Source organism: Phyllobates terribilis, unplaced genomic scaffold, assembly GCF_046119375.1.
Source record: "Phyllobates terribilis strain yellow unplaced genomic scaffold, ASM4611937v1 Scaffold_11__3_contigs__length_659146591, whole genome shotgun sequence".
NCBI classification, from domain to species: domain Eukaryota; kingdom Metazoa; phylum Chordata; class Amphibia; order Anura; family Dendrobatidae; genus Phyllobates; species Phyllobates terribilis.
Genome location: NW_027362771.1, coordinates 588,033,553 through 588,046,092, shown reverse-complemented (window position 1 = coordinate 588,046,092; position 12,540 = coordinate 588,033,553). Strand labels below are relative to the sequence as shown.

At 48.4% G+C, this 12,540-nt stretch overlaps 1 protein-coding gene across 1 annotated transcript in view; it reads right to left on the bottom strand.

The window, feature by feature from the left end:
• LOC141167052 (complement C3-like) overlaps window positions 1-12,540 on the bottom strand; it is a 139,690-nt gene that overhangs the window by 88,859 nt on the left and 38,291 nt on the right. Inside the window, exon 19 of the mRNA XM_073654378.1 lies at window positions 6,891-6,976. Within this exon, the coding sequence (XP_073510479.1) occupies window positions 6,891-6,976 (86 nt within the window). The remainder of the gene's footprint in view (window positions 1-6,890; window positions 6,977-12,540) is intronic.

Here is a 12,540-nt window from a genome sequence, read left to right as displayed (position 1 = left end):
CCTTGGGACACCCGGAGCCGGACCCTTTTTGGTGGATGCTGGTGGTTGTAGTCTTCGTGGCGGCGACACGGTTCCGTGGCTCAGGGTGGTCAAACCAGTGGCGGAACTATTTATGTGGTTTTGATGTTTAAATGTCCGACTACGCCACCCGTGGATTGCGGTCAGAGTGAACCGCCGCTGCAGGGCAGACCGCTGAGGCTGGTGTTGTGGGTGCAGCAGAGCGTAGCATAACTCCCCACGGGAGGAGTATAGCCTCAGGGCAGTGTATGCGGAGGATGGGGGTGATGGTGCAGGGCAGCAGCAGTAACGACACGGAGTCAGTGATGCAGTCCAGGGCCTTTACTCACAGTTCTTATTATCCAGACCACGTCTGCAGGTAACGGCTGCCCACGTCGTACTGTGCTCACCAGGTGAGGGGCTCAGACAACTCCCAGATAACTTTGGAGCGCTTCACAGGACCCCCTTTGTGTGTCCTTTGTCTGGCCTTTCTTACCAACCCTTCTGTCCGGCTGCCTCGGGCCTCCTCTTGGTAAACTTGGCGCCAGTTTCCCTGACCCTATGTGGTGCCTTCCTAGCGGGTGTAGCGAGGGGCTGAGCCACATAAAATGTCACAGCCTCCGGTTTCTAGCTGAGGGTCGTTTCCTGCCTCCACTAGTTTCGGGGACCGGTCTCCCCCTTTGGCCTGACCCCTCCACGCAGGTGGATTCGGGCGTGCGGTGGCGACTCGCCCGTCCGCACCCCTGGGATCCCTTCATTCCTCGTTCCTGGAGCCTTCTCCGCTCCTCTTCCTTCCTTCTCCCTCTTCCAGGCCTGGGCCTCTGTTACTAGGCCCGCCTCCGGAGTAGAGCTCATGCAGAGCCCCTGCTCCCTGCCACTTCTGCTCAGACTTCTCTGCACTGAACTAAGATGGTGCCCACCTTTTATACTCCCTTCTCAATGCACCCAGGAACTGCTTCCTCCCTGCTCCTGCACTACAGCGTTCCCCTTCCTCAGTGTTCCCTCCCCCCACTCCAGCCAGGGACAGGGACTGTCGTGCCCATCACAGAGGCATATTGGTCGCCCTGCCCCACGGCAATGTGGTGTAATGCATGCAGGTGTCGGGTCCTGATCCACACTCCATCCTTACCTGAGAGTGAGATATCACACCTCTGGGTGAGGTGCAATACCTCTGTAGCAACCGAGCCCTCAGGGTGCTACAGTTCCATTTATCTTCAGCCTAGGTGACGTATTGTGATACAGGGCCGTGATTTGGGCTATAAAAGGGTCCCCTAGACCCCTACCCCAAGCTTTTAAGAGAATCATATATGGCGTGCCAGGAGACTCTATGGAATGCTTTCTCAGCATCCAACGAGAGTATCTAATTACAAATTTTTAACTGCATCTAGCCCAGGAAATACTTTGTGCCTAGTAGCAGTGTCTGCTAGTCAGCGGATTATTCCGGCTGTTAAGCAAGCTACACCACCTGTAGTTTAGACACTTAATTTTTTCAAAGGAAATGCTTCGGGACCATGGGATACTCAGTGAAGAGCATCAGGAGGCACCCCAAGGCATAGGGGCTGGGACTGGCAGTAGGATGCCTTGCGGTGGACAGCCGAGCTCGATCCTTATAAAAGCTTTTTAACTGCAGCAGCTTTAGTGGACGCTACTGGAGCTGGAATTACGCGGCTGCTGGCATGAGACTTGCCCTCCAATAGATCCTTGTAAATGGATTTAAAGTGTATTCATTCAAATTAGAGAGACAATTTAAATTAAAAAGCTTAGAGCTGCCTCCACCACAGGGGGGCTCGCTCGACCCACCAGCGGACAGGCACCAGTATTGGGAGAGGGGGGCTGGCCATCAGGGTTCACCGCGGCTCTGGCACAAACCCGGCGACACGGAGGTGGCACGGGCAGGAGCGGACTGGCCGTGTCGGCTTCTCACTTTTTGGATTTTAGAAGGGCATGACATGCCTATATCTGTGTCTCCCCCTCCTTTTACTCCTCCACCTCTTTTATTTTCGCATGACTATATGTACTTGTCACTTTTCCATGTGTTAGTTATGTCTTCTGAGCAGTTTGTCAGCTTTTGGACACCTTTGAAGGTGTTTTCTATGTGTTTCTATGTGTTTTTGTTTGCCTGCCATTGGTTTTAACGGTGTTCGAAGGTGTTCGACGAACAGTTCGACGAACAGTTCGGCGAACACACGGGTGTTCGACGAACCGAACCGAACTCGAACACTACGGGGGTGGCTCAACACTACTGGCCACCTTTCTTGATCCACAGTACAAGGAGAAATTTCTTTCTCTCCTTTTGGAGTCACCAAAGAGTTTTACAATGGAATCGCTCAAGAGGGCCGCTGTAGATCAGTTGCTGAAAACATCACCCTCAGACAATGCTGGTGGCAGAGCTACCGGCTCTTTTCAACACCAAGGGATAATGGCGAGAGACATGAACACCAGCTCCAACAGAGGTGGGGGGAAAATGTGCACAAATTGGGCAATTTTCAATAAACCAGCTCAACAGCAAGGGCTATCTGTGCCTGTAACAATGCCAAGGAGGGATAAGTTCCAGAGCATGGTCAAGGGGTACTTAAGTGACCATATGTGCATCCTTTCTGATGCTTCAGTTCCATTTAATTATTGGGGGTTTAAGCTGAACACTTGGCCCGACCTCTCCTTATATGCCTTGGAGGTGCTGGCCTGCCCGGCTGCTAGTGTGGTGTCAGAGCGTGTTTTCAGTTCCGCTGGGGCAATCATCACTGATAGGCACACACGCCTCTCCACGGAAAATGCAGACACACTTACTCTGATTAAATTCAACAAGGACTGGCACAGTTTGCAATCCCTCCAGATGACAGCAAGCCAACCTAAATTCACCAAAAATGAAGATTCATTCTACTGCTGTTAACATCACCCCCTTCCCATAAAAACCCGCTTCCTTCCTTCGTCAACCATGACTCAGCCCACAGGGCTAATTTTTACAAACACTATGCACAGTGTGCAGTGGACAAACCAGGACAGTATTCCTACTCCAGCCTAACTACTCTTTGTAATTGGAGGCCCTTGGGATGGTGGCTTCCAAAATAGTGGGTAAAATGGCCTGTTGCATGCTTGGTAGCAGGCAGTAGGAAAAATTTGGACTACTGTTTTGCGTAGGGCACTAAACGCCTTTTTAAGTGGACTAATGTGGACAGAAGTCAGGCTGTCACCCCAAAAACAGTGGGGAAAATGGGTTGGTGCGTGTTTGGTAGCAGGCAGTAGGAAATGTTTGGACTACTGCATTGTGTAGGGCACTAAACGCCTTTTTAAGTGGGCTAATGTGGACAGAAGGCTGGCTGTCACCCCAAAAACAGAGGGGAAAATGCCCTGGTGTATGCTTGGTAGCAGGCAGTAGGAAATGTCTTAGCGATTTCTCCCTATGCTCCAGACGCAATGTGCACAAAATGGCGGCGGCAGGGCTTAACTAGACCCTATAATGCTGGGTGGCCAGCCAATCACAGTAATGCCACAACCAAGATGTCTACAGCATTACTGTGATTGGTTAAGAAGCCCAGCATGTTTAGTGGCTGCAAAGGAGGCGCCAAAACTGCAGGGCGGGACATCTGAATATAGCGAGGCGAGTGCACAAATACTCGCAATATAGCGAGTAAGCCGAATACCGTACTATCCGTGTAAATAGCAAATAGTAACAAATACACTCGCTCATCTCTATCTGTCACCTCTGACACACCTGTCACAGAATGACATCTAGAGGTGAACGGAGGCGAACCTCTGCACGGACAGATCATCAGATTAGAAGAATGGCGCAAGTGAAATTGGACATCGCATACCAATTCTAAGATGTCACCAACACAAGCTATCAGAAAGCATTTGCACAACATAAGGCCATTAGCCGGACTTCCGGCTACAAGTGCTCTATTGACCTTACAACACCGTTCTTCAAGGCTACCATGGTGCAGATCAAGATAATAATGGAGGATGGAGTGGAGATCTCTCCTCTTCAGCAGGGAGTTTAGCTTATGTCTTGGATTCTGTGATAGTTGAACAATGGTTAGGAGACAATGTGAAGCCTTCCAGAGGGACCTGCAGACGGGTCCTACTTCCAAGTTTATGGTATGGGGTGGCATAATGTTAGGTAGCTGAACTCCCTCCATTCTTCATTCTAGTCTTCAGTCTGATTTGGTCGTGGAACCAGTGGTTTGGCCATTTCTCCAAAGTGATCCATAAACCGGTTTTCAACACATCAATGCCAGGCCACATGTTGCTCGTACTACTGTGATCAGCCTGCATAGCCTAAACTTGCTATTATGATCTACCATCGAGCATATCTGAGACTTCACTAGTTAGCATTGCCAAGGAATTAGCATTGCAGTAAATAGGAGAAGCTTTACAATTTGTTTAATTTTCCATAAGTGAAAATCACTGATGAAGCTCTTATGGTAAAAACTGAAACACTGACCAAACACTGATGAAAATCAGATCAGAAAAACTTTATTCCAAAGTTTGGTTAGGGTACTAGATCTGCACCCAAGCTTGTACCAGAACCTGAATCCCATTGAAAACAATGTATACCTGAACTTTTGAGCTAGAAAATTCTCTCTCTCTCTCCAACGGACTTCCCCCAGAACCATTGAACATTGCAACAGACTTCTGGGACAAATTTGGGTTCAGAGTTTGGAACCGGACTCTAACTGTCCGATAAGAAGCCCCGAACTTATAGTTCGAGTTCGCTCATCTCTACACTTAGACTGTTTTTTGCACATGAAAAAAATCACTGATGTCTGAATGAGGCCTTATAGAGACGTGAGGAAACCCACTGAGCTATTTATTTTTTATTGTAGATTTTAAAGTTAATAGGCATAATCTACATAAAATAATGAGCAAATGTATAATACTTTGCATTTTTTCACCGAACATGACAGCTACAAAGACAATTCTGATAGATATTATTAGTAACTATCTACAAATTTGTGGACAGGTAACCCATTGCAGTATAACTAAGCCCTAATAATGGAGGGGAGTGCTATTTTTTCACAGTGCCCCACAATTACTCCACAGACAAGCATCCAAGCAAGGCTCGTAAACTACTAAACAATTAGTGAAAGCTTTGCAACTAATTTGATTATATTAATCTATCAATAGTATAAAATAAAACAATGCAGTTTCTTAATAATCTCCCACCGTTTAATGTGCACAACTCCTATGCTGACGTATATGTCTCCGGTGTCTGCTTGTACGTTAGCAACGTTTTTTTTTTTCTTCTGCAGCAAAAACGCTGCATTTTATAACACCAGCAAAGTGAATGAGATTTCAATAATCTCATACAAATGCTTTTTTTTTTCTTGCTTTTTTGAGCTCCTAACAGTTTTTTGAAATCTGCAGAATGTCAATTATTATTTCAGCATTTTTGCAACGGTTTTCACCCATTCTAATGAATAGGAAAAAAAGACAAGTAAAAATGCTACAAAAAGATACAGTGATTTCCTGCCAGCACTCGTATTTTTTAATACCCAAAAGCTTCAGTCACACGACCGTTCTTTTCTCATCCAAGAAAATTGGCCCGATTAAGGTAATTGCACTCTGATCAGAGTTTGATCAGAGTGTGATCTGATTTTCTGAGATGTGGATAAATAACAAAAAGTTTCTCCGTCTTCTACATGCAGTGTGTCCGACATGACATTCAAGTCCAATATTTTCCATGGACCCATAGACTTGAATGGCCGAGTGCAATCCGATTATTGGAGGCATTTTGTGCATGCTTTGACTTTTTCCTACGACTGAATCAGTTCGAGAAAAAAAATTGGAGATATGCAGAGCCTCACTGAATAAGAGGGGGATGAGTGCTATCCATCAAAATGATGGATAGCCCTCGTAAGATTAGTACGATCATGTGCGCGAGCCTTAAGGCTGCGTGCCCACGATGCGGATTTAATGCGTTTCCTTGGCGCCATTTCCTTTGTGAACTCACTTTAAAAATGCTTGTTAAGTTGTCTGCCATGTTTCCCAATGATAATCCGCATGTGCTGTGCGAAATCGCCGCCACTGACTTGCATTGGACCGCGTAACATCCACATGACTACACGTACACATGCGGATATTATGCGATTCAATGCGCGGATGATACCCGGGTCTGGAGAAGAGGAAACTCTCCTCCAGACCTGGGTACCTTAGTACCTGTAGTTAAAAAAGAATTAAAATAAAAAATAAACATTATACTCACCTTCTGATGGCCCCCTGTCTGCTCCCGGCGGTGCTGCTGGCTCTTCGGCTGCTTGCGGTGGTGTAAAAGGACCTTCCATGACGTCATTTAGTCATGTGACAGGTCACACAACCGCTGACGTCGGCGGTCGCGTGACCTGTCACATGACTAATTAATGTCATGGAAGGTCCTTTTTAGAGCACTGCGAGCGGCTGAAGACAACGGATGCACCGGAGATAAGACCGGGGGCCATCAGAAGGTGAGTATGTTTTATTTTATTTTTCAACATTTTTATCCTTTTTTTTACTATTGATGCTGCATTTGCAGCATCGTAACTTGGTCACACAACATAAATCCAAGCCGGCTGCATGGATTTATATAGTCGTGATCAAGTTGTCAAGCACTTTCCAAGTGATGCTAAAATCGCTTGGAAAAGCACTTGACAACCCGCATGCAAAATCGCACGTGAAAAACGCTTCACTTACACTTCTACCTGGCAGAAAAAACGCATGTACAATCCGCATGTACAATCCGCATGTACAATCCGCATGTACAATCCGCATGCATTTTTTCTGCCAGGGAGATGGATAAATGCTCAGGAAAAATCTGCATCATTTCTGCATCATGGACACATAGCCTTAAACTACTTATAGGGTTTATTTTTGTATGTAACCATGCAGACTCGGATAGATAGAGTTTAGAAATCACTTACCTTTACTTTCAGATAGACTCACAGCCAAAACCTCCCATGTGGTGATTGAATCTTTTAGGAAAATATTAAGAGACTTGGTGGAAACTCTGTAAAAAAAAAAAAAAAAAAAAACGAGTTTCAGGGTATGCCTTCCGCTTTAATTAGCCAGAAAAGAGGGAGTTTTCAAAGCGTGAATCATCCTCTTTAGGACCAGACAGAAGGGAAATAATTTCTGGTCTAGCAAAATTGAACACTTGAATGTTTTATAGACTGACCGCGGTTTTCCAAAAAAACAAAAAAAAAACAAAGTACCTAGTTGCCTATTCTGACTCACAGTATTGGGTCTTCGGGGGTCTCTAATATGGACACAGGCTGTCTCTGTGAAAGCATCTGTGTCTGTGTGGGATCCTGTCACTTAAACAAAAGTTATCATCAGAAAACGATCTATTGTTTAAATCATCTTTAGCGATGATTTATATATATATATATATATATATATATATATATATATATATATATATATTTGCCAATTATTGTTTTCTTCCCTTATGAATCTTTATTAAAAAAAAAATTGAAATATTTAAAATTTCCACATTGGTCACTGTGTTTTTTTTTTAGCCTACTGTTTCAGGAAATTCACATGTACATTAGCCACAATGGTCAGAAGCCAGAACCCTATCTTTTGTATTGAGGCATCTAATGAGAGTGTGAAAAGGTCATTGTGAAGGAGGGGGGAGCACGGGAAGGTGTGAACCAGCTTCTTGGAAAAGGTGGATGCTATCTTAGGATTGTGTATAAAAAGGTTATCAGTATCAGTCTAAAAGAGTCCCACTGGCTAGTGTGAAAATAGCAAGAATACATTGTGATACAAAAAAAAACATTGGCGAAAAAAAAAATTAAAAACACATATAAGACAAAAAAACTGATGTTTTTCAGTGTGTGAAGCAGCTGACGTAATGACATCATTTCATCGAGTCAGCTATGTACTGCAGAGAGTCAGCGCACTGGAGACAGGAGCAGAGGCAGAGCGCCGGGTGAATGGGACCGAGGTGAGGATGTGGTGTTCTTTTTTTTCATGTGTATGGGAGGTTATGGGGGTCTCATGCTGGACAAGGGGAAGCTATGGGGGTCTCATCCTGGACATGGTGAGGCTATGGGGGTCTCATCCTGGACATGGGGAGGCTTTATAGGAGGCTGTGTGGGGCTCATGCTGTATAGAGGAGGCTGTGTGGGGCTCATGCTGCATATAAGAGGCTGTGTGGGGCTCATGCTGTATAGAGGAGGCTGTGTGGGGCTCATGCTGTATATAGGAGGCTGTGTGGGGTTCATGCTGCATATAAGAGGCTGTGTGGAGTTCATGCTGTATATAGGAGGCTGTGTGGGGCTCATGCTGTATATAGGAGGCTGTGTGGGGTTCATACCGTATATAGGAGGCTGTGTGGAGTCCATGCTTCATATAAGAGGCTGTGTGGGGCTCATGCTGTATATAGGAGGCTGTGTGGAGTTCATGCTGTATATAGGAGGCTGTGTGGAGTTCATGCTGTATATAGGAGGCTATGTGGGGTTCATGCTGTATATAGGAGGCTGTGTGGGGTTCATGCTGTATATAGGAGGCTGTGTGGAGTTCATGCTGCATATAAGAGGCTGTATGGAGTTCATGCTGCATATAAGAGGCTGTGTGGGGCTCATGCTGTATATAAGAGGCTGTGTGGAGTTCATGCTGTATATAGGAGGCTGTGTGGGGTTCATACTGTATATAGGAGGCTGTGTGGAGTCCATGCTGCATATAAGAGGCTGTGTGGGGCTCATGCTGTATATAGGAGGCTGTGTGGAGTTCATGCTGTATATAGGAGGCTGTGTGGGGTTCATGCTGTATATAGGAGGCTGTGTGGGGTTCATGCTGTATATAGGAGGCTGTGTGGAGTTCATGCTGTATATAGGATGCTGTGTGGGGTTCATGCTGTATATAGGAGGCTGTGTGGAGTTCTTGCTGCATATAAGAGGCTGTGTGGGTGTAACATACCTGGCGGCGTCCTTGCATAGTGGTCCATCTCCCACTGTGCAAGAGCGCGCACTTGATCTCCAGTCCAGAATGTCTCTCTGGCTTCCCTCCATGCTGTCTGTTTGTGTCTGTTTCTGCTGCTTAAGGGCGGCGCCCGATCACTTCCTGCTTTTTGTACCTGCTGTGGGTCACACCCCTTGTGCGTCCTCAGCCTATTGCTGTCTGTCACCTGGTATTTAACCCAGCTGCCCCAATCAATCCCTGCCTGAGCATTGTGTTTCTTTCAGTGTGTGCTTTCACTCTGAAGGTGCCAGGTCCCGTTCTGTGTTCTCTTGTCTGCCTATCCTGGAGGCTGTATTTCCAGGCCTGTCTGAATACGCTCCTAGCCTGTTCCTCCCGCCTTCTAGGGGCCGATTACCTAGACCCGCTCCTGTATCTTGTCTGTCCTGTCTGAACACGCTCCTTGCCTGTTCGTCCCGCCTCTCTGGGGGCCGTATTCCCAGACCCGCTCCTGTATTCCGCTGCAGTGTTGCTCTCCTCCGTACACTCAGTTCCAGTCTGAACTCTCTCCTATCTTTTACCTGTTTTTTCTCGTACCTAACTCCTACTTGTTGTCTCTGTATTCCCGTTTGTGAGATTGTGGTCCACTCGCTACTTCTCTGCAAGTACCCTGTGGGTATCTGGCTCTGCCTTTCCCTTCCTGTCTGTTCCGTGTGAACAGAGCCCTGTCCCCCCTGCTCTGCCTTGCTCACCGCTCCGGTGGTTCTAGCCTGCTCTGCTTTGCTCACTGCACCGGCAGCCTTGCTCCACTCTGACCCTTTTGCTCGCTGCTCCGGCAGCCTTGCTCCGCTCTGACCCTTTTGCTCGCTGCTCCGGCAGCCTTGCTCCGCTCTGACCCTTTTGCTCACTGCTCCGGCAGTCTCGCTCCACTCTGACCCTTTTGCTCACTGCTCCGGCAGTCTCGCTCCGCTCTGACCCTTTTGCTCACTGCTCTGGCAGTCTCGCTCCGCTCTGACCCTTTTGCTCACTGCTCCGGCAGTCTCGCTCTGCTCTTATCCTTTTGCTCACTGCTCCGGCAGTCTTGCTCTACTCTTGCTCACCGCTCCAGGCGGCCTCGTCCTGCTCTACTCTTGCTCACCGCTCCAGGCGGCCTCGTCCTGCTCTACTCTTGCTCACCGCTCCAGGCGGCCTCGTCCTGCTCTGCTCTTGCTCACCGCTCCAGGCGGCCTCGTCCTGCTCTGCTCTTGCTCACCGCTCCAGGCGGTCTCGTCCTGCTCTGCTCTTGCTCACCGCTCCAGGCGGTCTCGTCCTGCTCTGCTCTTGCTCACCGCTCCAGGCGGTCTCGTCCTGCTCTGCTCTTGCTCACCGCTCCGGGCGGTCTCGTCCTGCCCTGCTCTTGCTCACCGCTCCGGGCGGTCTCGTCCTGCCCTGCTCTTGCTCACCGCTCCGGGCGGTCTCGTCCTGCCCTGCTCTTGCTCACCTCTCTGGGCGGCCTCACTCTGCTGTGTTTGTCTGCCACATCTGTGGTTCTGTTCCAGAGTCCCAGTGTGTACTGGGTCCTATCCCGCCTGTGTTCCTACCTGCTAGTGCCTTCCTGTCTGCACTCTAGTCGTGCTTGCCTGTACCCCCCTGCCTGCATACCCGCCTGCCTGCATACCAGTTGTGCCAGCCTAACCAGTCTGTTCCTGTAATCCCCTGTGTGGGTCAACAGCCGTGTCCGGGGTCTGTCCTGGAGTAGCACCTGGTCCCTCTGCTCGGTTCCTCCTTGGTGCACTGGCGTCGTATGCCGTCGTGCGACCCTGGTCGGATCGGGTGAATACCTAGTTACGCCCCTCCAGGCATTCACTCTCTGGCACGGTCCAGTGGAATCACACGCACACGCCGCTCAGCCCGGGCGTGTGCATTACAGTGGGGCTCATGCTGTATATAGGATGTTGTGTGGGGTTCATGCTGTATATAATAGGCTGTGTGGGGCTCATGCTATATATAGGATGCTGTGTGGAGTTCATGCTGTATATAGGAGGCTGTGTGGGGCTCATGCTGTATATAGGAGGCTGTGTGGGGTTTATGCTGTATATAGGAGGCTGTGTGGAGTTCATGCTGTATATAAGAGGCTGTGTGGGGCTCATGCTGTATAGAGGAGGCTGTGTAGGGCTCATGCTGTATATAGGAGGCTGTGTGGGGCTCATGCTGTATATAGGAGGCTGTGTGGGGCTCATGCTGTATATAGGAGGCTGTGTGGGGCTCATGCTGCATATAAGAGGCTGTGTGGAGTTCATGCTGCATATAAGAGGCTGTGTGGGGCTCATGCTGTATATAAGAGGCTGTGTGGGGCTCATGCTGTATAAAGAGGCTGTGTGGGGCTCATGCTGTATATAAGAGGCTGTGTGGGGCTCATGCTGTATATAAGAGGCTGTGTGGGGTTCATGCTGTATATAGGATGTTGTGTGGGGCTCATGCTGTATATAGGATGTTGTGTGGGGCTCATGCTGTATATAATAGGCTGTGTGGGGCTCATGCTGTATATAATAGGCTGTGTGGGGCTCATGCTGTATATAGGAGGCTGTGTGGAGTTCATGCTGTATATAGGAGGCTGTGTGGAGTTCATGCTGTATATAGGATGCTGTGTGGGGTTCATGCTGTATATAGGAGGCTGTGTGGAGTTCTTGCTGCATATAAGAGGCTGTGTGGGGCTCATGCTGTATATAGGATGTTGTGTGGGGTTCATGCTGTATATAATAGGCTGTGTGGGGCTCATGCTATATATAGGATGCTGTGTGGCGCTCATTCTGGATATAGGGAGGCTGTGTGGGGATCATGCTGCATATAAGAGTCTGTGTGGGGCTCATGCTGTATATAGGAGGCTGTGTGGGGCTCATGCTGTATATAGGAGGCTGTGTAGGGCTCATGCTGTATATAGGAGGCTGTGTGGGGCTCATGCTGTATATAGGAGGCTGTGTAGGGCTCATGCTGTATATAGGAGGCTGTGTGGAGTTCATGCTGTATATAGGAGGCTGTGTGGAGTTCATTCTGCATATAAGAGGCTGTGTGGGGCTCATGCTGTATATAGGAGGCTGTGTGGGGCTCATGCTGTATATAGGAGGCTATGTGGAGTTCATGCTGCATATAAGAGGCTGTGTGGGGCTCATGCTGTATATAGGATGTTGTTTGGGGTTCATGCTGTATATAATAGGCTGTGTGGGGCTCATGCTGTATATAGGATGCTGTGTGGGGCTCATGCTGTATATAGGAGGCTGTGTGGGGCTCATGCTGTATATAGGAGGCTGTGTGGGGCTCATGCTGTATATAGGAGGCTGTGTGGGGCTCATGCTGTATATAGGAGGCTGTGTGGAGTTCATGCTCTATATAGGAGGCTGTGTGGGGCTCATGCTGTATATAGGAGGCTGTGTGGGGTTTATGCTGTATATAGGAGGCTGTGTGGAGTTCATGCTGTATATAAGAGGCTGTGTGGGGCTCATGCTGTATAGAGGAGGCTGTGTGGGGCTCATGCTGTATAGAGGAGGCTGTGTGGGGCTCATGCTGTATAGAGGAGGCTGTGTGGGGCTCATGCTGTATAGAGGAGGCTGTGTGGGGCTCATGCTGTATATAGGAGGCTGTGTGGGGCTCATGCTGTATATAGGAGGCTGTGTGGGGCTCATGCTGTATATA